This window comes from Diadema setosum, chromosome 2 (assembly GCF_964275005.1).
Source record: "Diadema setosum chromosome 2, eeDiaSeto1, whole genome shotgun sequence".
Lineage (NCBI taxonomy): Eukaryota > Metazoa > Echinodermata > Echinoidea > Diadematoida > Diadematidae > Diadema > Diadema setosum.
The window spans coordinates 39,782,503-39,810,072 of record NC_092686.1 but is presented as its reverse complement, the minus strand read 5'-3'; the positions used below and the strand labels follow the sequence as shown (position 1 = coordinate 39,810,072).

General features: G+C 37.2%; 1 protein-coding gene across 1 annotated transcript in view; it reads right to left on the bottom strand.

The window, feature by feature from the left end:
- LOC140244727 (ras-related protein Rab-7a-like) overlaps positions 1-27,570 on the bottom strand; it is a 40,968-nt gene that overhangs the window by 4,820 nt on the left and 8,578 nt on the right. Inside the window, exons 2-4 of the mRNA XM_072324343.1 lie at positions 22,090-22,171; positions 12,559-12,685; positions 8,873-9,091 (exon numbers count right to left, since the gene is read on the bottom strand). Coding sequence (XP_072180444.1) covers positions 8,873-9,091; positions 12,559-12,685; positions 22,090-22,142 — 399 coding nt within the window. The 5' untranslated portion in view covers positions 22,143-22,171. The remainder of the gene's footprint in view (positions 1-8,872; positions 9,092-12,558; positions 12,686-22,089; positions 22,172-27,570) is intronic.

Sequence of the window (27,570 nt, the reverse complement as noted above, 5' to 3'; positions counted from 1 at the left end):
TGATATGTAATACAACTCATTTCGACATCCCTATAGATCATAAAAACGAATATTAACCACGTTTGTTATGTCAGTTGATTTTCTAAATAACGGAGAAAATCGCTCTCAAAGTTCAGGCTATGTTCATGCTCACAACCTGTTTCTTTCACGGGACGAAACAATACAACTGTCCTGCTTAGCGACGGCGTTTACGCTCCATCGCACGCACTACCGTATAAGGCGATAGCTTGGGTATGTAAGATAATCAACCAATCGCAGGACAGGTCTATCATTAACGATTCTGACCAATACGGCAGCCCGAATGTAAACTTCGGCGCGTTTGTGTCCGTGCCGCTGCCGCCGCATGAATGAGTCGGTACGCGTTGTGTGTCGGCTGCGTTGTGGTTTGCCGCAATTTTTAACTCACAAACAATAGGAAACAGTAGAAAGAAAAGAAGGCACGCAATGCGTCTTACGAGAAGCGTCTTTTAGCGAGGGTGTTGATCGCTTCCATTCTCCTCCCATACACGTTGCTGTCAATGGAAACTAAAGAGGATGCGTTTAGCAAGTACCAATACCTAAATAGAACCTGAGAACCTATTGTAGGCGGGCACGCAATGCGTCTTACGAGAAGCGTCTTTTAGCGAGGGCGTTCATTGCTTCCATTCTCCTCCCATGTTGTTGTCAATGGAAACTAAAGAGGATGCGTTTAGCAAGTACCAATACCTATTAAATAGAACCTGAGAACCTATTCTAAGCGGGGGTTCAAAAGACAGCATCGGTAGAAAAAGTCAATGAAGTTCATTAACGATAGTCGTCTTTTGAGATCGTGTTCTTTGCGTGTACTTAAAACCCTCAAATTACGCACATGGTCGTAATGTTGCAGAGCATCAAAAACTGCTTTCGCGTCTTTTCTGCTGCAGCTGTATACAGCCGTAACATTATGAATTCCCGCCATATTAAAGGCACATTTCCTTTATAGGCGTTGCGTGCACAATAATTATCGCTTATCAGAAGTATCAGAAGTATCAGAAGCAAAGGTTGATGTAGGCTTGACAGCTTCACGTTGGGTTTACAATGATTCTCAGTCACTTTTCTAATAGCATAGCATATAAAAAACAATTAACTTGTAGCTTAAGCGGATTTTTTTTTTTTTTACATCACATGTGCAGTTACAATCTTTCTGCGTTTGAGAAGTGGATCATAAATAATAATACTGAAAAATATTCGGAATTAATACTTAGGCCTTCTTCACTTCGTTTTGTATTCACAAACCTTATCAGAAAAAAAAAAAAAAATGATTGCTTGATTACTTTCGGGTAAAGGAACTACCGGAAAGGAACCGCATTTAATTTTCTTGTTAACGAACCTAAGCTAATAGCAAACCATATTTCATTGTGTGATTAACGAACCGTCAGAATAATCAATTGTATTACCCCCCTCCCCCAAGGAAAAAAAAAAGCATTTCAATGTCATGCGTTGTCAATAGCGATAAAAGGCCCGTTTTTATTTTGTAGTGTGTCTCAGTACTCCTGTGCTTATTTCTAAGGATGTGCCTCTCTTAATGATTGCGATTGATGTTCAACTATTTCTTTCACGCGAGCTTGAACAGGAAGAAGCTAAAATTCAGGCAAGGAGACGAGTTTTCTTCCATGAGATGCAATCATTGAGACACATCTATTCACGAAAGTTGTGTGATTGCTTATGTGCTAAAGAATTGTGTCCATTACATGAATCAGGCACTATGCAAAACGGTTGAAATCTACTGAAAGTCGAACTTCGTTTTGTTTTGTTTTTTGTTTTTTTTTGTTCAATTTCATTTCAATTTTAAGCGGGGATAGACTAGAAATCAGTTTGTCTATACTGGCAGGAGACATTACAGTTTTCCAGTACATGCTCCGCATTTAAACAGTCGCCATATTTTCGTGGTCAGAATCAGATAATGGACACGTGATATATTATAAAAATGAAAATAGAAAACAACGAACACGCCATATGTACAAACATTATGAACTTCAATGAATTAAACTTACCTGTGATATTCTGCATAAAAAACAAGCACGCCGATTAAATGATTTAATATAATTAATAGAGCACACAGCGATATCATGCATGGCAGATCAAATCAAGTTCAATTAATGAGAAAGCTAAATGAAGTTAAAATGTTGACTTCTTTTCATTTCTCTTTCAATCCATGAAAACAGAATTACATTGTATATCTATTGAAGAGGATTGTCTCTGTTGCGAACGATCGCCATATATAGCACTGTTAGTCTCCTGCGCAAATCCGAATCCCTAAATACTTTAATTTTTGCTTGATAATGTAATAACCCTGCTCATAATTTCATAAAGGACTCGCAAATTCAAAGTTTCAAACCGTATACTAAAACATTATATTGTATACGGTGTATTTCAAAAAACATTTTGAATGCGTTGCGTGTTAGCATGTTAATAGCACCAATCTGCCTTTTATTTTCCGTATACGTAAAGCGCACAGAAACGTAACCTATACAGTGAAATGCATGGTACGGCGTGGTACTATCATTAGAAGTATATCCCATTCCTTTTTACTTTTATTTGCTTGAATCAAACCATGTGTCATTTTCGTAGCGACATCACTAGGAATTAGAATGTATGAAGATAATCGTTACTCATTTTTTTTTTTGCGCTACTATTATAGCATTTACATTTTCCAACTTTTATTGACATGCAGTACTATCTTACTGTATTGTTACGATTACGAATGTTGGTTATGAATTCAAAAGACTGGTTTATTAATCGAACTACAAAGGTAATAGCTGTTTTTAAAGTAGTTCGATACAAGTTCAAAACGCGATCGAAGTCATTGTCATAGGGGGAACTGATAGCTCTAGAAAACTTGTTTAGGCTAGTAAAGATTGCCGTATAGGCAATCTTTGTAGAAAGTTTTGACTTAGGCCGTCTATTGAGTATTTTGAGAAATTTAATAAAGAATTATTTGTTTTGATTATGTCAAGAATTAGTTTGAACTATGAGAATAAAAAGGCGCGGTTACCCAAACAATGTCGTAGTTCGATTAGACAGTCATGATGGGTAAAGTGAATTCATGACTTGACTAATATTTACTGAATTGATGATCACTTCTGTAAACCATCAGTTATGTCTTGTAATCGTAGTCAAAATTCTTTTGAGCGATGAGACGAAAACCAACAAACAAAATGCCGTGTATCATCGCTCGAGAGTCCAACATTTGGCGTCAACCGACCAACAATAAGTGACAAATCAAATGGAATATTATGTTGTGGGATAGCAGACTGTGTTACGATTTTTAAATGTTTCGAGCAATTGTTTAAAAAAAAGAGAGAAAATGAGGCAAAGTTCAAGAAATTAGAAAAAAGCACGTAAATGCAGGCGATCATGTTTGATAATCATAGTAAGAGATTACAATCGGCCGTGCGGATGTATATGATTGCCTTATTTACATGTCTGATTTCTGTAAACTATGTGATATTCAAATTTAAGTTCCCTTTCCTCCTTGATAGAAGTTTTGTTGGGTTTTCGCTATAGGCATTTATTAGGAAACGCTGTAAAAACGACAACAAATGCCTACTATACATCAAGAGATGACCTATACATACATGAAACACACAAAAAAATCTCTACGTTCTGATATAAATCAACTGCTTGTTTGTTTGTTTGTTTGTTTGTTTATTTGTTTGTTTGTTTTGAATTACCATGGTCTTTGTCGGGGGAAAGATGAAGAAAAGTAGTAGAGTGTATCACTCTCAAATCCGGATGATTGCGATAAGTGTGTATCCCCGCCCTTTCTATACAGGTAAACGATTTAAGCTTGGTATGCTATTATAAAAGCCTGCATGTGTCACGCGGAAGAACTGATTCCGTGATCACTTTTAGCCTTTCATAAAATTCACGTTTTAAGATGGTAACGATAGCTTGTAGGAGATAGAGTAAGTTAGCGTCACTGACTGTGGTTCTGAACACAAAAGGAGACTGAAAAATTCCTTTACAAATTAGCAGACATAATGCCGATCCTCCAACACTGTTGCTCCATTCCGTCATTGATTCTGCTATCAATGGCGAAGAAAGAATACTACTTGCGTGATTATCCACCCCTTGATAGCAGGAAGTTTACCTTTCATTGTTTAAGGCTTCGTTGATGCGGGGTTTACTCGGATACAAGGCGTGAACATTGCCGTCCGAGTTCTTTCATTCGAAATTCCTCAGAATACGCAATTCAATGGGCAATTAGCGCTGCTACTTGGCAAAGCTGTTAGCCAAGCCAATTGTCCCAATTCTTTGCAGACTTGACCTCTCACATGTCAGCTACACGCAATACACAGCAAACAGCTTTCATTACAAACATTCTGATTAAAAAACAAAACAAAATGAAGAAGCACACTTTTGAGTAGCGACACAGCTTTCTGTCCCTTTCTCAAATAGGTCCTACTTCTAAAAAAATACACAGATGACTAGAGTCAGAATATCCTCCAAAGGGAACATGAGCTATCTGGGCATTAATAATGTTTGTCTTCCTATTTCTCTCCATGCCGTCACGGCCCAAATCATCATAAGTAATAAGGCAATAAGTTTCATTAACCAGGGAAATAATAGTACGCATTACATACATTTGGCGAATTATCACACAAATTGTCGACTTTATAAAAACGAGAATAATTGACAACTTAGGCCCTACTATATCTCCAGAGATGAACTTTAAACAGCAAGTCACATACCAGGGAACGAAAGTTATGATTATTTGAACAAATTCATTAATGAGGCCAATTAATAACCGTTGTAAAAGTACACACACGCATAAAAAAGGTTTCGAGTTCTATACGTGATCATTGTATTAGCTCATAGATAAAGTATCATAAATTTTGCGTGATCGTTCGTTGGAATAATTTTTTTCAGTGCGATTTGTGCGTCATGTCAATCACCACTCATTGAAATGGAGTGCATGTATCAAACGAAACTCGCTGGTCATGCAATCAATAGCCTTGGTCAGCTCACTATTATTGCGTAATTCTATAGCCCTCGCCGCTTGGCCGCCGACGCCGCCGCGCGCACCATGCTTTGTTTTGTCTTCAAAGGGGTCAAGAGCAATGCCTCATTAGCATACACCCTAGCAACGGAGGCGGAGTCTCGATCTGGCAAGAACAATAGGTGCGAAACGCAACGCAAAGGCGAGCGTTCGAAAAAAATGTAACCGAAAAAAATTGTCTCAGAAAAACGGTGATTTGGGACACTTGTACTCATTTTCACACGCTGAAATTTTCTGTACAAACAAATAAAACATAAAGGAATCAAAATCCGTCATAAAAAAATTTCGACCCGAGTAGTGCTTCCCCTTCATTTTCGGCTCATTACGGGAAAACTCCCCGTGCGACTTATGACTCATTTTGTCGGAGCGCCACACAAATGACGACGTAATAGTAACATGGAAAGAATGATCAATAGCAAACAACCAATCATGTGACAAGGACCTATCTAGGTGTTACATAAAATGATATATAATTTGAGTCAACTGGAAGCTCCTAACCTATCTAAATACAAGAAAGAATGCACACATTCTGTAAAAGAGTGTCAAAAAGGAACAAGAGACTCGGGGGTCACGCGCTCACCTGAGTATCGCAATTTCACCTTCCATGCATTCTTGCACACTCTTACCTGAGAACATTGGAAACTTAGGTCTGCATGTGGACTTGGGGGGGGGGGGGGGGGGGGGGTAGGCAGCCCTGGATCTGCAATGAACGAACTTGGAACTAAAGTCATTAATGTACAAACTCATGGTCTTAACCCTAACTAGGCCGGGGGGGAGGGGCCTCCGAGGCCCCCCCCCCCCCGACGTTCCGCGTGATGTATCGCCAACGTAAAAAACTTTTTTCTGTCGAGTCTCCCGCATCTCAGACCAAAAATTGCTCAAAAACATGAATTTGTGTACAATTTCAATGGAAACTGTGCTTACAGTCAAATTTCATAAAAGCATGATTATTTTGGGGTTTTATTGATTAAAATCAACTAATAACATATTTTCTTGTTCGGAACAATGTCGCGGACAAGTTTCATCGAAAAAACAATGAAAAACATAAAGTCGAAAAAACAAAGAAATACATAAGAAATTAAAAAACAATAAAATACTTAGGAAATTTTTTCAGACGGCTCAATTTTTTTCTCTTATATTTGCTAAGGACACTAAAAAGAATATTTAAACCAAAAAATGTGCCCATTTCGAGCTTTATTTAGTGATTTATACCAAATTGTCTGATTTCATGCATCGTTATGCATAAATTAGCATAATTTAGCATAAATGACAATTTTTTTAAAATCTAACTTCGTAGTACTTTAGATTACATCATAGGCAATGTGTGTGCCAATTTTCGTCGTGATCGCGTGGTCGACATCTGGATCTACCTAAATTACGAATATTTTAAGTATCTGCGCAGTCACTGCTGGAAGAGAAGACTACTACAGTGTATGATGTCACATGCGTGCAACTATATAAGGAAAATAAAAAGAGAATTTCACAAAACTTTACTTTTTGGATAAAGTGCACATTTCTTCGACTTGCTAATGACGTATGTTAAGGGTAATATTATTCCCCCTGCCTTCTGAAAGAGAGAAGTCGAGTGTTCTTCTGTTATGCGAGAAAAATGGAAATATGTTGAATTTTCTTTATTCTTTCTTTATCGTTGTACTCATGTGACATCACAAGCTATAGTAGTCTTTTCATCCAGCCGTGACTGAGCAGAAACTTCAAAAATTCATAACTTTTTAACAGATTGTCCGATTTTGCTCAAACTCTCACTGATGTGTTTTACTAATATTGCTGCATTCACTCAACCCACATGTCTATGAAGGTGAACTTGTAATTTAATGTGGGGGGGGGGGGTGGGCCCTCTAGGGGCCCCCCAAGAGGGACATGGTGCCCATTTGAAGGAATTGAGATTCTATCCCCCTAGGGATGCTACCTGCTAAGTTTGGTGAAAATTCATCATTGGTTTTCAAGAAGAAGATGAACATGTACAATTCACGCCCCATTCAGACCCATCCCAATCCCCTCTCCTGGGTCCCAAGGGGGGGGGGGGGGGACTTGAAACTACAGTCATCAATGTACTAACTAAATCTAAGCCCTATCACTTCTGGTTCTAGAGAAGATTTTAAAAGATTTCTTAATTGTAGGGGATGTGGGGGCCCCCTGGGGACCCTCAGGTGGGCAATGGTGCCTATTTGAACAAATTGAGATCCTATCCCCCTAGGGATGCTACCTACCAAGTTTGGTGAAAATCAGACATGGGGATCTCAAAGTGAAGATGAAAATGTACAATTTAGGCGCCATTAGGGCCCCTCCAAACCCCCCTCCCCTGGGTCCCAAGGGGGGCACCCCTGATTCCCCCATGAACAAACTTGAAACTACAGTCATCAATGTACTAACTCATAGTATGAACTAATCCCTATCACTTCTGGTTCTAGAGAAGAAGATTTTTAAAGATTGCTTAATTTTAGGGGGTTAGGGCCCCCCTGGGGCCCCCCAGGTGGGCCATGGTGCCCATTTGAACAAATTGAGATCCTATCCCCCTAGGGATGCTACCTGCCAAGTTTGGTGAAAATCAGTCATGGGGTTCTCAAGAAGAAGATGAAAATGTAAAAAGTTTACGCACGACGCAAGACGCACGACGCACAACGTACGACGGACGCCGGACGAAGAACAATCACAATAGCTCTCTTGAGCCTTCGGCTCAGGTGAGCTAAAGAAAATTGAGAAAAGAGGCACTGAAGCCATAGAGATATTTAGTATAACAAGAGACCGTGCGCTCACCTGAGTATCATAAGTTCACCTTCCAAGCATTCTTGCAGACTCTCACCTCAGAACATTGGAAACTTGTGGTGGGGGTAGCTTTGAGAATGGGGGCATGGTGTCCATACATATTCCATCACACTGGTAAAAATACCTGCCAAGTACACTGTACTTTATAGAATGTTGGATTATGCAGCTCGGGAAAAAAGACTTAAAGCCTATCTTTTTTTATTAGAACTAGAGAAAAATAGTATTTAATATTCATTAATTTAGGAGGTTTGGACCCCTGGGGCCCCCAAGGAAAGCATGGTGTCCATTCAAACACTTTGACATCTTATCCCTATGGGAATGCTACTTGACAAGATTGGTGAAAATCAATTATGCTGTTTTCAGCAAGAAGATGAAAATTTAGGCCTGTATTTGGACATCCCCCCCCCCCCCATCCTATCCCACTTCCTTGGGTCCCAATGGGGGGGGGGGGGGGGGGGGGGGGAGGGCACCCCTGATTCTCCCATGAACAAACTTGAAACAACAGTCATCAATATACTGACTCATTGTATTCTTAGCTCAATCATTTCCATTTCTAGAGAAAATCTGGAAAGATTCCTTACAGGAGGGGGGCGGGAGGGGGGTGGGACCCCTGGGGCACCCCAGGTGGGGCATGGTGCCCATTTGATGGAATTGAGATTCTATCCCCCTAGGGATGCTACCTGCCAAGTTTGGTGAAAATTGGTGATAGGGTTTTCAAGAAAAAGATGAAAATGTACAATTTCGGTCCAAGTTTAGGGCCCCCTGGGGCCCCCAGGTGGTGTATGGTGCCCACTTGAACAAATTGAGATCCTATCCCCCTCCTAGGGATGCTACCTGCCAAGTTTGGTGAAAATCGGTCAAAGGGTTCTCAAGAAGAAGATGAAAATGTAAAAGTTTACGCACGACGGACGGCTCATAACGGACGACGGACGCCGGACGAAGAGCGATCGCAATAGCTCACTTGAGTCTTTGGCTCAGGTGAGCTAAAAATCAGTTTGACAGCCAGACAGAACAACATGTGCAGGAATACAGTGTCTGATTTCAAAGTTTCTGAAAACAGTCACTCACAATTCTATTGTCGAGATCAATCTTGTTTCCTAGTACGACGAAGGGAAAATGCTCTGGGTCTCTGGGGCTGGCCTGAATGAGGAACTCGTCCCTCCAGCTGTCAAGTGATTTGAAAGAGTTTGGCGATGTGACGTCAAAGACCAATACACAGCAGTCTGCACCCCGGTAGAAGGCTACGCCCAAACTCTGGAATCGTTCCTGGCCAGCTGTGTCCCATATCTGGCAAAGAAAAAACAAAACAAAACAAAACAGGTCAGTAACATTCTTTTATATGTATGGTAGATAACTATTAAAACATCTGCATATAAAAACAAACTTCATGTTCCCTTGATATTTATTACAGCAAACACTCCCTATAAATGGAGAGGATGGGTGGACCCCCTCCCCCCCCCCCCCCTGACATTTAGGGTGATGACATTGTGTCGCCACCCAATTTATTTTGAGTCTCCTGCATGTTTTGATACTAAATTTGCAATGTCCCCGCGTACATTTTCAAAGTCAAGCAAAAATGGGTACATGCAGGCTGGACCAAAACTTGCACAAAAATGTGAATTCCTATAAAATTTCAAAACAAATCGTATTCTCAATCAAAGTTCATAAAAGCACAATTATTTTCTGCTTTTATTGATCACAATAAATTGATAACAATTTTGTAATGATCGGAACAGCATTGCCAACAAATTTCAGTGCAAAACAATTCAAAAAAATAGTCAAAAAACAAACAATTACAGAACAAATTGAAAAAAAAAAATTATTAAATTCAAAATTTTAAGTAGCACAATTTCTTTCACTTCCGTTTGCTAAAGTACACTAGAGAGAATATGTAATTTACCAAAAAATATGCTTAGTGTAGAATTTCAAGTGTTTCTTGGCAAATGGTCTATTTTTGTGTACATTATGCATAAATTAGCATAAATCAACATTTAAGCAATCATTCTTTTTGAAATATCCACTTTACAGTTTTGTAGACAAGTTGCAGTAAATGTGTCAACATGCTGCTGAGATCCACATGGGGGGACTGGGAGCCACCCATCCCCCTTTTCCCCATTATTTTACATATCATATATATAGCCCAGCATAGTTAGGATTAATAGACTAAAAAATGTGACCGTGCATCACAAAATCAACAAAAAGTCGAACCACCTGATCATACGTAAGGACTCAAAAAAGGTGAAAAGGGTCAACCAAGTCAATCTTGAGTTTTTCATACACATATTTTCTGACAGAGCTATTCTTCTTTTACATTACTTTTAGGTTTAGATTAGGATCATGACACGAATGGGAAGATGTGCTTTCAGCAGTTTTTCTACAACTCTTTTTTTGTAGAATATTGTGATTAGGTATGTCTTAGGGGCTCCCTTTCATTTCTTTAAAATCCTTTACATGCTTGGATCTTCACCATCAAGTCAAATAACTTTTGAAAGGATAATGCTACTGCTTTGAAAGTTGACATGAATCATGGACAGAATGATATGTGTTAATGGAGAATGCTTGATTTCAGCTCAAACTGATAAGCCCTTCATTCCTGTTATGGTGCTTAACATCCTGTTTTTGCCTCGTTTATTGCACAGCTAGCATGACTTGGTAAAGATTAAGCGCTTGAATACACCCTTAGACCTTGTACTTTAGAGCCTCTTTTCTCATTTCGCACTTTTACAGAGTGCATGCTTTTTTCCCATTATCTATATAGGTTTCCATTTGAATCGAGTTATACAGTTGAACCTCTCGTATCCGGACAAGTCGGGACCGGAGCTCATCCGGATAAGGGATTTGGCCGGATACGGGAGACTCAATGCTTTATACATGTACATATACATACACATGTACTGATGTAGCCCATTGTAGTACCACATGTAGTAATGTGTATACCGCAACCTTTTCATTGTTACACTCAGTCACAGACCCCAAAATAGAGGTTCGTGTTTGCAAGAATGAAATCATTTTCTTTTATAAATTCTTGGGATGATTTACCTAAATCATTATTAAGAAATGTATCAAGTATATGTAATTCATGTGTGTTTGTGTATAGGAGTTCTCAAGGAGTTGGGAATCCCCCTTTCCTCCCGTAATTCTTTAAAAAAGATAAAAAAATCACGGCGAGATTGCGTCCGGATAATAGAGAGATCCGGATAAAGGGAGGCCAGATAATAGAGGTTCAACTGTACATCATTATAAACCTTAAATTCGCCTCTTTCAGAATCTGCACTTAACTAAAAATACATGTCTGGTGAATTTTTGTTGGTTTTGCGATGCAGGGTCACAAATATTCTACCCACAATACACCACTTCCCAAATTTTACATTTCAAGCTGATAAGTGAAGGTTGGATTGCAGAAACAGATACTTAAATAGCATTTACACTGTATGGTTGGGGCACCACCTATCGGCAGGGCACCTTCCCATCGGCACCCTGCGTATCATGGCTGTTTGCGTATAGAACGAAAAGGTACGCGCGGGATTAAGTGTCATTAGCTATAAAGACAATAAAAACGAAGAAACGAAAATCAAACTCAAACAAACCAAGCTAAAAATTACACATCCGCTCAGTAACGACGCATGGCTGTGAAATTCACGTGTATTACCTATGGCCTGTGAAATTCATGTGTATTACCTATGCTGTGAAATTCACGTGTATACCTATGGAGGGGAGGGGGTGCCGATCCCAGGGTTCCCTTTTTAGCTGCGCGAAGAAAACAGAACGCACGCACTAAAATTGCGCAATTTTAAAACGGAGATTCATACATTTTGTTATCAACGAGACGGTCACGACATTCAAAACTGCAGTATTTATGGCATATTTGTGGTAAGAATTAGGCGGATTTGTGTTATATTTTTAGAATAAACAAGCTACAGATCCTTAGGGTGACGATACGTGGTACCCCCAACCCTACTACTGACAGTAACCCTTTATAAATCTGGCCCAAATTTCCAATTAGACTTTCCTCATCACACCCTACATGTGTATATTCATTACGCACATGAGCACAAATCACACATACAATGTCCTGTATATGCACATATATTATGGGACTACATATCCTTCATGGATCAGTCATGTTCCCATTTACTCATTGTTTTGATGTTTGCCTTGTCTAGTGTTAGAAGTGAATAAAAGTAAACTGTGTAAGAGTTACACTCTCAATATACAATGAATGTACTACAGAGAAAGTCTGTGCCATAAGCTGCTTTAATACAGCTTAATACAGCATCTTGAATGGCAAAGGCCATCTGGCATGATCCATTTTGAACACCATGAAGATATAAAGTGGTTTTGGAAGAGGGCTCAAGACTTGTTAGGTTCACTACTGATGCGCCTCACACTGAAAGCTGTTGGATAAACAGCTTTCATTTATAAACCCATACACCTGGAAATATTGGATGATGCTCTACAATTACTGATGCATTGCTGTATAATCTATTCAATGAGCAAGCACTGCAAACATTAGCAATCTGGACTGAACTTAACATGACAACAAAGCACAACTGAAGATTTTGGAACACGCATGTTGGCAATATAAAAAGAAAACTGACCTACAGTACTGTACTTGTTTTGGCACTACAGTGTAAATGGAATATACATTTGATTCAACAGAAAGCATAATCTATGAATATGACACAAATTTTGACAGTCTCCAGCATAAGCATGTATGCATATAACTGTAGTCTACAATGTACATCCATACTGACCTGCATTGTCACAAATCTGTCATCTACCATGACTTCTTTTGTGAGGAAATCTGCACCAATGGTAGCCTTGTACTGATTGCTGAACTTCTTGTTGACATATTGGTTCATGAGCGAAGTCTTACCAACACTGGATGGAAAGGACAAAGGGCAAGAGAAAAGGGGGAGAAGGAAACAAAACATAGGGGATAACATGGCTTTTATGAGAACAAAAACACATCTTCATTGCATACTCACTCAAGACTGATTTCTACAAGGTTATTTATAAATAATTCCATTTGCACAAAGCCAGTACAATGTACTTCTTGTTCTAAATTGAACCAGAATGTGGGGTCACGATTTGAAATGAAGTCCTCATGAAAAATGAAAATTAAATATTGATTGCATGTCAGTATATGGTCAGTTTTACAGTAAAGGGTGTAACTTTGATGTGGCAAGGGTCAAAAATTAAAGTTATGTTTCCATTTTTATCTTTGCCTTTATTTTATATAGGAATGTCTATATTTTCAATATTTTGTCATTCCAGAGCTTAATTCTTAGGCTAAATATGAAAAATGAAGTGACTATTATGGAATTTTAGATAAATTTAGGTAAAAACAACAAGAATGTTTTGGTCACCCACAGCAACCAAATGAAGATAAATGGTGGAGGTAATGCAACTTTCCATTTGCTGTGAACATATATTTGAAATATCAAAACACTTTTCCCCCAACAGATATTCGCTCTTGCAATTATTTGGATGTGAACTTCAAATTCCAAGGTAAAAATGGTACCTGACAAACTATTTTTAAGTTAAAAGAATGTTCTAGAAGCAAGAGCCACTCTACACATAGCCCTAAATTATCTCTTGGTAACAAACATTTATCAACCCAAATCCCAAAGAAATTTGATTATTTTTGACAAAGTTGAAATTTTCAGACTTGTGAGTTTCGGAGGCTTCAGTTAACAAACTAGTGTGTTTCGGAGGCTTCAAAACTGCTAACACAAAGTTCTAGTCCTGTATTCACTTTAAAACTACAGTAAGCAACTATCACTACATGCTAGAATAAGAACAAGGCATCAATAAAATGTGAATAACAGTATACAGATGTACATTTTATGGCAGTGCATAATGTTTACCCTTCATACAAATTGTACTTATTATTATAAGGAAATTGGCTTCCACAAAAGTGAATAACAAACTGTGTACACTGTAAGCAATGCTCAGTTCGAATTTATGACATTACATGAGGCAATATGATTCTAAAGGAAACTGCAACAGTAGCAATAAAAGTACACTGATTAGGAACATCTTTTTTTTTTTTTTTTTGCGGCTTAAAGTTAGCAGCAACGCATGTTTCGGAGGCTTCATCATGACTGTTAACATGCAAAAATGGTCCATTTTAAGGTGATATGAAGTACTTTAATGCAGCTGATTGTTTCCAAGTAACTAACAATGTTGTAACATGTAAAATAGTATTTATTTGTATGCAGAAAAAAGACTTTCCAACATATATGTTAAGAGACAAAGAAAAATATTTTAAATCTTTATGCTCAGTTGTATACATACACTGTATTTGCATATCCATGACTTTGGCAATGCAGAACATGATTAGGCTACACACGTACAGCTGTATGCATTTGTCAAACTTTTCATCATAATGCAGTAAGAATTACTTTCAATGAGTTAGAACTGTAGCTATAGACTTAATGCAAAGATTACATTTGTATGTTTGCTTGCTTTATAAGTGCAGTTTGTGGAATGTATATTGACATAAACCACCCATCATAATTGTTTTATGTACATGTGAAATCAATTTCAACTGTTGATGAGAAAGGGATAGAAAATAGACTATGTGATGGCATGACGGTTAGATTACAACATAGCATTGTAAGATATAGAAAGGGGAAAAAAGGCTTACAAACATTTTTTTTTTGCATATGACCATGCCTGATATCCCCTACTATAGCTATCAAATGCAGTGATCTTGGTCATAGAACAGCAATCTTAAACACCGATCAGCCATTCCATGTAAGGGTCATCATCAAACTGTCATCATCAAAATGGAGTTGGAATAATCAATATATTGGTGATATTATCATGGAGCTCAATAGAAATTGAAATGGTCAAGATCCCATTCATCTTTTTGAATCGCCTGTTGAAAAGATATATGGGCATTTCCACGGTAACTCACGTTACATTTTGAACTCAAAATTAGGTTGTTGAGATCAATATCCTTAAAACCTAATAAGTGATATGAGTTACTATATGTGAATGAGTATCATGCACCTGCATCCTACCTCACAGCAACATTACATCCACAGACTCTTATGAGAACTATGAGAAAAAACACTACAAATGTCGGTAACTCACGTTACATAATTTGGACATGCAAAAATTTGGCATGTCTTATATTCAAAAGTTTCCTCAAACAAGAAACAGAGAGACTTTAAAGTCTATTGTGTCAAAGTCATGGACTAACAACATACATCACCGAGTATGGTAAAAATTCAAATTGTCTTACATTCTCCAGGTATCGTCATGTGAAGCGGTAACTCACGTTACGGTAACTCACGTTACAGTTTGTCCACATGATCACAAGATGATTTTTTGTCTTAATAATCCAAAGAAAACTTACCAAGACAACTTTTTTTCACAAACAAACTCCATGAATAAAGAATCTAAATTGATTTGAACATTAATCTGATAGTAATTAATCCCATTTTATTCATGAGATTACCAAAAGGCAGGAAACTTTACATTTAGAATACCAAATTGAAGATAAATTTCATTTTTAATTGAGTCGTTTTCCAAGCTTTCATTTGTACTGAGACAACAATTTTGTTCAACAAAATGATATGAAACAGAGTCTATTTCATTAAATTACACTCTTTTCCAGTTAACAAATACATCAGAAATTGAGGATTTAATTGAGAATTTGATTTGATTGTTTTTTTATTTTACTATAAATGGATTTCAGGCTATCTAGATAAAACAAGTCATCCATAAACTATTCCATTTAATACACTGAGTCACGAGATTAGAGACCTGTACATTTAAGTAGTCTGTGGAGAGTTTAAAGGTTCAGAAATGAAATATTTCAATAAATCTTTTAACTTTTAAACAATGCAATTCATATTCCAATTATTTGATAATTGTTTGAATTACTCAATAATCAATTGTTTGTATGTTTGATTTGTTTACAAATTCTTATACGAAACTGGTACAGAAATTAGACTTGAATTACAGAAACTGCAGATGAATTTTAGTTATCTGCTACCAGTATTGATCAGTTTAATAGAACATGTTCATAAATGTTTTAGCCTTAAAAAACAATGGCTTTGGTCTATGAAATGTCAAGTAGCCATTATTTAAATTGTACATACATGTAAAAAGTATATACCAGTATTTTCTAGAGTAATCAAGAAGACTGAAGTAGTAAATCCCAGTGAAAAACATGAATAGTAAATATTTTGTGATCAGGAGGCTAACTATTAATATCACAAAATGTTCATAGTTTGCTTTAAGGTACATGACTGTCCAGCTCTTAAAGAAAATGTCTGATAATGAGGTTCACATTCAACAAGTTTTTGGTAATAGATCAGTATGTAAGGTAGATTATAGTAAACATGGAAAAGTTTCATTGTAGGATTTTGCAACAATATAGCTAAAACCTCAGAGTAGAATAGTATAAAACACATAAGCGTGTCAAATTCACAATGTTCAGTTCTCAAAAATCTCAGAAAAAACAGCAGGAAGCGAGCTCCAATCTTAAAATTGTTCATACATGTAAATGTTTCAGTCTCATAAACAATGGCTTTGGTCTATTCAGGTAGGTATAAACTATGAAATGTCAAATAGTAATCACTTGAATTACAAAAACAAGAACTTTTCAAGAGTAATCATGCAGTGATTATCCAAATCAGTAGGCTATTAATAGTCATCACAACATTTTGATAATTTGCTGGAACAAGGTCCATGCAGCTTTAGAAGAAACTAAAACCCTTTCGTAACAGATCAGTATACATGCACTGTAATATTAAATAGTAAATATGGAACAGTTTCTTTCAGAAGTTAACATGTGATGAACATGTGTAATTAATACATTGTACATGTAGACCAGTTGGTTTGGTGATAGAGAGAGACCAAGACAATAACAATATACTGGAAATAGAATCTTAATACAAGAGTTCAGTAATCATGTACTCATTGGTTACTTACAATCACAACCTTCATATAATTTCTTGGTATTAAAGAAAAATCATGTCGGTAACTCACGTTACATTGTGGTAACTCACGTTACATGGTAACTCACGTTACAATTTTAAGACCTCTGTTATGAGAATTTGAAGCAAAGACTATAAGTCCCATCATATTTCTTGGATGTGTGCTGCACAGTTATTTGATAATCCAAAATACCATGTCTCAGTTGGGCATAGTAAAATTGCTAGGTTAAAAAGTTCATGTTTCGGTAACTCACGTTACAACAGCTTCTCGAGCTATGTAAGAGCACACTGGTGTCCGAAGTACATATCTTATATCAAGGTCTCCACTTTATTTTCTGCTAGATTAATATATTTTTGATTTGTAAAACCAAACAAAGTTTGATTTGAGCCTCAAATATAAAAAATAATCACAAAGAGCAACAAAAACGCATTTTTAGGGATTTTTAGGTCAAAAAATGCTTTCTGGCTTCAAAAGGTATAGAAATGCACAAAAGGGAACTTTTCTTAAAGGTAAAGTTGGTTTCACACACTTCAAACTATGGCTAACAAAGTAAGATTATCAGTTGTCCTGAAATATGCGGGTAAAATTTTGGTGGTCATGTCGCACAACTCACGGAAATGCCCATATGTACATACCCTACCCATGACTGTGTACGAATTTGAATTAAAAAAAAAATGTTGACCAAATGTATAGTTCCCTATAATATATGATAGTTAGAATTTTACTTTCTTTTTCTGTGGTATATAAGTCACCCCTGTTTCATATCATTTTACTTTTCTTTTTTTTTTTATTCTTCAAAGGCTTCTTTTTTTATAGTTATTTTATAAAATTCCAGTTTGTGTGACTCCTGTGACAGCTACGATTGTACATGTAGGAGGCCTGTTTTTGAAGGTACGCATTGAGAAATTGCTAACAGAACTTTTACTGTTTCTAAAAATGACAACTTTTTTAGCAAAAAATTAAAAAGCAGCAAATGTGTTTAGATATCTAAGTTTTTTAGAAACCCACAGGTTTGTTTTAAATAGTATATAAACCCACCCTTTGAATTTCAAAATAGTTAGGGGCTTGTAACTTTTTCCAGAAAAGCCAGGACTAAACAGATTATAAAGATTTCAATCATTTCAATATTGTTCTTCATGAACATAACTTCTCCAGTCACCCACCCATGTAAACTACATGTACCCCATGACAGCAGGCTATTTATAAGTAGAGGTCTATATGTCATTTATAAACAATCCTATCCCAACCATTTACTGTCCATTTACTGCACTTAGAACTACATCCGCAAACATATCATAGAGTCTCACACATGTATGCGAAGAGATGTTTCGTAACACAAGTTACATTTTGTTTAATCAAAAATAGTCAAGTGGTTACTGCCAGCATGATAAAGTATGGAAAATAGGGTATAGTATCAAGATTGTGTTGCACCTTGCGTGCATCAGATCTGACATACAGATTGATATGAAAACCTGTCTGAATGAAGTAATCAAATGTCAAAATTCCAAAACAGTACCCTGTGATCCAAGTCACACCACAGAAATGATAATCTGCAAGATGTTAGCTATTTTCAAATCCAATCACAAATTTATTGATTAATTATTTTCCTCCAAATAAGTATTGGAAATGAAAGCCAAAGAACTTGTTAAGAAATGGGAAGCTGAAAAAGTCAAGATTTTAGTATGACAAAAACAAATGCCATGTGAGTAACAATGGAATGGATTTGTCAATGGGTTATAAATGGACATGTAAAAGATTGTGTTTCGAAACTATTACACTCACATGATAGTGAGTCAAAAGTGTAAAAATCCAAAAAGTATTTTCCACCATTTGTCCTGGATCATGCATAAAAGATACAACCTTAAATTCAAAAGTAATATATTTCTTAGTTAAGTGTATGCTTCCCTCTTGAATAACCATCTATTAAAGTCCTTGAATCTTCAGGACAGGAATAGTGTTCAGTTCTTTTAAAAAAAATTGTATTTAACACTAAATAATCAAGTAATTGTTTGATTGTCAAAGTCTAACCAGTCAAAAGAGCGATACAAATATGGTCACAACACTTCAACTTCTCTCAAGAGTAAAAATGAGTTATCCAACTTAAGAACATTGATGTATCCACAACTACTTGCTTTGTTGCAGTACTGTTGCATGATGTGGGCATGCATGCAAGCTGGAAGTCACTTTCATTACTCACAATATCTAGCCTGTTCCATTGTTTCAAAAGGAAACCTACAAAATAAATGCTTTTCATACATTTAAACAACTATCTACACCTTGCTTGAGGAATCATTAAGTCTCATTCAGTCCAAACAGTTATTTGATAGACTTAGAATTGCAAAATTGTAATCAAAACATTCCATTTACATGCTGTTAACATAAAATGAAGCCTCCGAAATATCTGGAAAATTGATTTGGTATGCCTTATGTTTTTATGAAAATCATGTATGTTATGTAGAAAGTGATAGGTAAATTGTGTCTTTTTTGGTTGATATACACTGTTTAAACATATTTGTGGGGCAGCATCCTCATCTGCTAATATTTTATTGCTGAATGAAAAGGTGAGTTATGTGTGACACGTCTGCACTGTTAAAGAAAAATAGGTAAATCGTATAGTAAATCTATATTGGTGAGTAAACAAAGCAGCCAGAAAACTGAATGTGATTAAATATCTTTAGATATGTCATAAGCGATCATTGGGTGGGTGAACAATAGATCTAATTTGATGTTGTCCAGAGAAAATCACAAAAATGCAGTGTTAACATCCTTTTGAAGCCTCCGAAACCACTTTTTCTCTATAAAGTGTATTAGCTCAAAAAATTATTGCAGTATCATAATGTTTTTATTATTTTTGTTGTCTGTCCATGTCTGTTGATGACTTCATGGCATAATTTGGGGCAGACACTCAAAGAATTTATCAGAAATGTCAAATTAGATGTTTTTGCTGTTTCGGAGGCTTCAATGCGTCTCGGAGGCTTCACGTGTTAACGGAAAATTTGTATTGTCTCCTATTTTCAGAGAGTTTGGCGGATCTTAACTATTTTTGGTCTATTAGGTTAGGGCCCCATATCCTACATTTTGACATATAGATTAGGTCGCTTCTCTTATCTATATTCATATTATTTGACTAAACACTTTGTTTCGGAGGCTTCAAAACTGCTAACGGAAATTTCACTTGATGGAATAAAATTATCACAAAATTTCAAATAGCCCTAGAATCAAGTAAACTTTGATGTAAGTCTAAAGTTTAGCTGTACCTTACTATTTTCAGCATAAAAGAAAGTAACCAAAACACATCCACTGATCATTACTGTCCATCAAAGTTTGTAAACAATTGTTAACGGAAAATGAAGCCTCCGAAACCTCAAATTTGAAGTCATAGTATTCTAAAATAAAGGGCCAGATACAAACCAAACTAATTTGGTCATTTCAATTGACCATACAACTATGCTTTTAACATAAAAAATTAGATCTCTGCAGTTGCTGTAGAAAATTATTAACATTTCAAAAATGTTATATAAATTTCAATGCAACAAAATAGTCATTTTTAGGGTACATATGTGACTGTCAAAACAAAACGCATCAATACCTGGACCTGATTATGCTACCCAAGGTGGCTACTCATAAGGTGACTCACATGGGAAAAAATCTTTGAGATCTGTAAATCTATGTGTTCAGGGTGGGCCAAAAGGCTAAAAATTAAAAGTTACACCCTTTACCGTAAAACTGACCATATCAGCCAAAATGTGACATCTTATGAGCATTTACAATGTACATACAATGTTGCAAAGCAAGCCACACTACATGTAGTTCAGGTCTACGATGTCTAGATATAAATACCCCAACCACAAATTTTGTGAACATTGAGAGTGAATTTCTATTCTAAACCTTAATAGTCAACTGTATTGCCTTTTTTGCTACTAGTCTCAGATTCCAAGGGACTGCCCATGGCAACCTTTGTACATGTATGTACAAATTGTGTGTGTGTGTGTGTGTGTGTGTGTGTGTGTGTGTGTGTGTGTCACATGTGACTGCTGGGAACACAATGTGAAAATGAGGTTTTTTTTCTATTAATACTTCTCGTCATTTCTCTCCTTTTTTTTTTTTTTTTTTTTTTCTTTTTTTTTGGGGGGGGGGGGGGAGGGGGGGTTAACCTGTCAAACTGCTGCTTTCCCCTTAATCACACCAGTAAACCCATATGCAACAAGCACTGCACCCACACACCTGATGGTGGTGCATGGCACAGCTCACATGAATCTGTTGCACAAATAGACTTGCCACCTCAATATACCAGTAATTTGATCGTGAGCGGAAATGGAGTAAATCACAAAACCTCCAGAGTGCTTCCTGTTCACGGTAGCTCATACACTTGATCAAAAGCATTAGTGGTAGTTAACCATATCATGTTGATCTGAGAAAATCATCTTACACTGTCTCTACAGTCTAGACCATGCATTCATTCTAGTAAGCATGACCATGCCCACGTGGCTTTCTACACTCTTTTATAGACACAGCAGGTAAGAAATATCCACTACTTTGAAGAAGGATGGTGCTACATATAATTACACATTATTACATGTAGTAACAATAATACTACTAACAATCAAAACATCTAAAATTATGATAGCAATAATTAAAATGAATAAATATATATCACAATGCATTCCACTTTTAAATCATTTGTGGAGCATAAATGCTACAACAAATCACAATACATTATTACTTTCGTGATAGTTCTCATCGTGATAGTTCTCATTTGTACTTGTTTGAGGACTTTAAACAGTTTTATGTACAGTGAACATCCAACTGACTATTAAACAATATCAAGAAACCACAAGTCTTCAGCTGATAATGCTAAGCACTTTTCTTAACAAGACTTGAAACACCTTTAACAAGATCCTTTTTACTTCCAGAGTTAGAGGGACAAAAATACCAGTGGCCTGTTGCATAAAAGATGCAATAGAACATAAACCAGAAAATTCAACATAAATCAGATATCAGCCAATCAGAATTGAGTACTGAAGAGCTATGTTTTATTTTCTCACTTACATTTGATCTCAACATTTATACATGTACATGTAAGTATGCAACAGGACCCAAGTACAGTATATCAACATGCCACTCCCACATACAAGCCAACTTAGAATCAAACCTACATGTAGACGAGTTTTGAACCAAAAGTGAATAAACATAGGAATACTAACATACAGGAAAGTCAAAGTGTCCCTAATTTCCTGAAAGATTATATAAATAAAAGACAGTATTAGTGAAACCTACAATGTAAATGTATGAAGTGCATACAACATATTAATGTGTATCGTACTTACCCACTGTCTCCTAGGATAATGACCTTCAGAAGAACCTTCTTTCTGGAAGTCATGGCGGCAGTATTTGAAACAAGTAGTTATTCTGCAAAGAGAACATACATCATTGAGAAAAAAAAAAAATATTACCTATAGCTGTACAATGTAACAGCACTAGCTATGCAGAGTGTATAAATGGTGGTTGTGCTCTGGCTGTTGCACACACAAACATTGTGGTTTGTGCCTCTCTCACTTGATTTAGGTTAATAATTGTCAATCCACAAAAACATACAAAGTGAAACTATTATAGGCATAGACATTGCATGCTTTGGGCTTCATTCTGAGCATTACATAAGTTACATTGTACGTTCATGCGCAGTTGCTAAACTTGAAATTTAGGTTGAAAACTTACACACTGCAACTGTTGATGATTAGCTCCACTCGTGAATTCATGACACAGATTCACACCCGCACCTAAATTCTACGATGCAACTTACAAGCAAATCCCGCTTGATATTTATACCAGCAGTGCAGAGTCTTTGCTATGACCTATAATATGCCCATACAAAACAGCACAGCTGGGAGTTGACCCAGAAGCAAACGAGAAGCAAGGTTCAGGCTTACTCACAAGCTCATTGATTATTGTGTCAACATGGAGCGAAACTACGAGTGGGAAAAGGTGGGGTCCACCTTAGATTACCTAGAGGGCTTTTTACACTTGCAAATTTTTGCTTTATAGTCCCCTACCAATGGTGGGGCTAAGGGGGGGGGGGGGGGTGGCCTTAGCCCCACCATTGGTACCGGACTTTCCTTAGCCCACTTTCTGTTTAAGGCCGTGTCACACCTTTCCGGGCAAGCCTTGCGTGCAACTTGCAAAGAGCATTTTTGACTACCCGGAGGTCCCCGTAGATGATCCGCACATGACAATACCTAGCACGTATCTCAACCGTAGTCGCCCGGAGGTGCGCACGCATATATTTTTACCCGCAATCGTGTTTAGGTCCTGTCACACCTTTCCGAGCAAGCTACTCGGGCTTGTTACGTGTAGGGATTTTCTAGCATACCGGACATTCCTGAGGGCGGAAAAGGATTTGAGCGTGTCAGCGCATGTGTCTTGCTGGACGCGTTCTCCTTAAATTATACTTGCGAGTATACTGTGTGACCTTTGTACCAGTCGCGTGGGGGCTGACAACTCAGTGAAGGAATTCCTCTAATGGAATGGCTGAAATCCCACAGAATTTCATTATCTTGGCTGCATATGGGACTGCGAAGTACCTGCGTGGGAGTTGCCTGGGAAGTGCTGCCGCTAAGGGCCTCCTACAATGTACTGGCGTTCTGCTTGGACCTCTACGGGCATCCCCGCGACTCACCCGGAAAAAGTTTTGGTCATGCTCAAAACTTGGCTGCGGTTAAATCGGACGTGCGTGAGCACCTCCGGGCAATTACGCACTAGATACTGTCAGGTGCGGACCAACTGCGGAGAGCTCCGGGGAGTAAATTTGTTTCCCCGCTAGTCAAGCCGCAAAACTTCCCCCGTACGGTATGACAAGGCATGGATGAAAATTGCAAACATTCTTGTTCGCCCGCTGAAAATCTACGTGCTGGAAACTACCTCCTCGCCACAAGCCCGTGTAGCTTGCCCGGAATGGTGTGACACGGCCTTTACACTTGTTTTTGCCAAAGTGGGCTAGCCCCTCCGATAGTCCCGTACTATCTGGCCCTGCAAAATAGCAGGGTTAGCACCGCAATTGCAGTCATAACCCCGCAATTGCGGTGCCAAGCAAGCGAGTGTAAACAGAACGAAAAATAATCTGGGGCTAAGCGACGGAGACGAAGTCCGACCCCCACTGACCAATTTGAAATGAGGTCATCAAGTGCTGCCGGTGCGTGCATGTACGTGTACAGTGCACAGCGTACATGTAATCACGAATATTCATGTGGTTTGGAAAGTACGGGACTAGGAAATACAAGTGTAAAAAGGTCAATTTTCTCCTTAGCCCAGGACAAGAGCTTAGTACGGGACTTATTGGCGAGTGTAAAAAGCTGAGAAAATTGGTACGGGACTAACGATAGTCTTGGGTCAGAGAAAGTATGGGGTTAAGAAACACAAGTGTAAAAAGGGCTTAGGATCATTTGGTTTTTAGACATCTCAGCCACTTCAAAACTGATTTTCATCGAATGAAGTAAACTTTGAATTGCTCTTTGAATCATTATGCTCTTTAATACAATTGTTTAATTTCCCATTATTTCATGAAAAGTTAAAACCTGAATTCTTATCTAAACCAGAACTACTGTACATGTATACCATCCCTTTAAAATGACACTATTAGTTGAACAAACACGGAGAAAATACACTCGAGCTCAGACAGCTCATGCACACAGATGGTTTATGCAATCATCAAAGATACTGTTTAGATTGGAGTTACTTTTCATATCAATTTTGAAGATTAAAATCTTTTAACAAGGTTGACATAAAAATATAAATATGGAAGGTGCATACCAACCTACATGTATTAATCACACTGATAAGTATTGGGGGGAGGGGGGAAGGGGGAGGGGAGCCATTATTATCAGCAGGTCTGCATGCATTCATTAGTTCTGTCAAGTACATTGTAAATTTTATGTACAACATGTACAGTCACATCATGCACTCTCCAGTAATACATACATCCTCGGCTTCAACAGTAGGATTGAATGTTCCTACGAAGAATTTTCAGGACTAGAAAAAGGATTTTTGAAGGACAAGTACAGCAATTCTAGCCAGCAAGACAAATGAACAGCCTACCCTAATAAACTGTCCAACATTCTCAAAATCATGGGACTTCTGAACAATGCCATTGTTTGTATCATCATGCTGAACTTTGCTCTGTTTACACTGATCTGGCATATGACCCTGACTGAAAATGATGACTTAAATTTTGACATAGGTGGTGGTTTTCTTCTGCATGGAATTTTTGCATTATCATGTGACTATGTGAGTAATTTCCTTACAGATATTTACATGTATGCTGCTCATGCAGCAGTTAATAGCAAACAATGGAAAAGACTGTCACTCTCAAATGACACAACATTAACAAAAAATAATAAGATAAACACTGTACATGTACATACATTGTACAGGTACTGTCTGTAAAACATGATATATTCACAGCACAACATTTTTGTGAATTGGAGCCAATGGCCTTTTCCGAGGCATGAAATTCTGTTTTGTTCGCCACTGGCATTCAACACATATAGTGTACACTAAAAACTTCCATATGAATTTTAATTGCGCAAATATTGGTGCTCGCTAAATTTGCGAAATTTAAATGCACGCAAACATTCCTTGTTTCCAGTATACAAATGTACATTGTATTTGTACATGATTCATGTAATTACATGAAGCTAGTCAAGGATGGTCTACAACTTGAAATTTGAGCATGTTACAAGCGTTGAATGTGAGAAGATTGTGAAAATTGTAGATGTATGTGCACAGATTGCATATCACCAGCATGTAGTGTACAGTAGTGTATGATACCACGGTACAGTAGGTTGTATTTCACAATTTATTTCCCAGTGTGCTGCTTACATGTAGTACGTTCGATGCTCTGTCTCATGGTCATTGTGCTGCTTATGTTTTACGCTCTGTCCCATGTTTTGCACACTTGTATAACGTTCTATTAAAGTAGTCAGATGTTTTTCAAGTTTTGCACATGTTTTTCTCATGTTTGATTCATATTCAATTTTGAGCATGTTGCCAATTCTCCAGGATGTTGCATGTTGTACACTATGTAGCATTTTGCTTGCTTTTGAGAAAGTTGCACAAGAATTCAAGCATGTTGTAGTGACATGCTCAAACCCTCGTGGACCACCCTGTAGTCTACATGGAGAATTCAATGTATACTGTACACAAATACATGTGTAAACCTTGTGCGCAGTGGACTTGATGGTACAGTTGTATAATGCCAGGCACATGGATCAGATATTTTGATTAAAAGAAAAAATATAACAGATCAAATCAAAAGAAATAAGCTTGTATTTGAAAGCTACCAGCATTTCAAACATAGAAGTTACATGTAAGTGTACAGGTTGTACATGTCACTTCTATTGCTTCAGATTACAGTGTCCAGGTCTGCAATTCAACTGTACACGACAGACACGTGTCAGTTTGAATGTACATGTACGTATGCAAATACAGCTCTGTAAGCTCGGCAAGCAGAAGTACAGAGCTCTGCATCTGGTTTGGAACTTTGTCTGGGCACCGAAGTCGAGCAATGACCATGCATCTTGTACCTGTTCTTTATCTTTCAGTTAAAGGTACACTGTGATTTAGTCTGTAATTAGTTTAAAATGCAAATCTCATTAAAAAAGGATGTGAATTAAATCTGTTCGACTGGACTTACTACCTACATAAATCAGAATCGCCATATATGTAAAGCTCCATAAAAGCAACAATGAAGAGCAAATAGTGACAATTTTTAAGAAATTCATACTTTATTAAGTACACATTCCCTTGACTTGTCATTAGCATGTACATGTACAGTTGTACACTGTATATAATGTAAACGTACAACTGATAGTAAGAGGGCAATATCATTCGCTGTACTTCTGAAGGTTAAAGGCTCCCTTATTATGCTAGAGATATATGAGGACACAATGGTCATATACTGTATGTACATGTATGTATGTGGAAATTTATCTGAACATTTTCTTTATCTGTTCCACATCTACAAATGTATAACATTACATACAACTGCTGTAGTTTTCATATCCACTGAAAGCAACACCAAAGCATAATTCACATTTCTTTGAACAAATTGTCTGATTTTCCTCAAACTTATTGGTCTGTTCTGCTTATATTGCTACATTGTGTACATCCACTGATCCACATTATTTTGGGGTAAGTGGCGAAACCTTTATGTCATGAAAGTAAGACTGTATTTTCATGTATCTGAGGGAGCACGTTAACAGACTAGAAATGTCGCTAGATGGCGACTGGTATGCCTCCACCATAATGCATGATTCTCCTAATAGGTCTATAGTACATGTGGACAATGTGTGATTACATTTTCACAAAATTGGTTAAATATTAAAATGACATGTTTGTCACAAATATGTTGAATGTTCACCTTCCTTGACGTATGTTTAATTGAATGAAAAGGAGAGCATGTATTAGGGGATTTAAGAACTTTAACTTGACTTTGACCCTTTCATAAGTTTATGCATCAAGTAATTTTCAAGGTATATAGAAAAAGTGCAATATCTGTATCGAGCGGTAAATTGTTATAATTTTCATCAGGCCTTTGACCCTAAGATTTACAAGAGAATCACTGTCAGGCAGAACATATATAAATATGTACTAAGTTTCAAGAAAACTTGAGCCACTTCCGAGATATGGAGAAAGAAGTAAGTTCAGCACTTTCACTTGATCTTTGACCTTTTGACCTTAGAACTTCTTGGCAAAAAAAAAAAAAAAACTAAAATCTTACAGAATCTCTATTGGGTTATACATGCATACACCAAGTT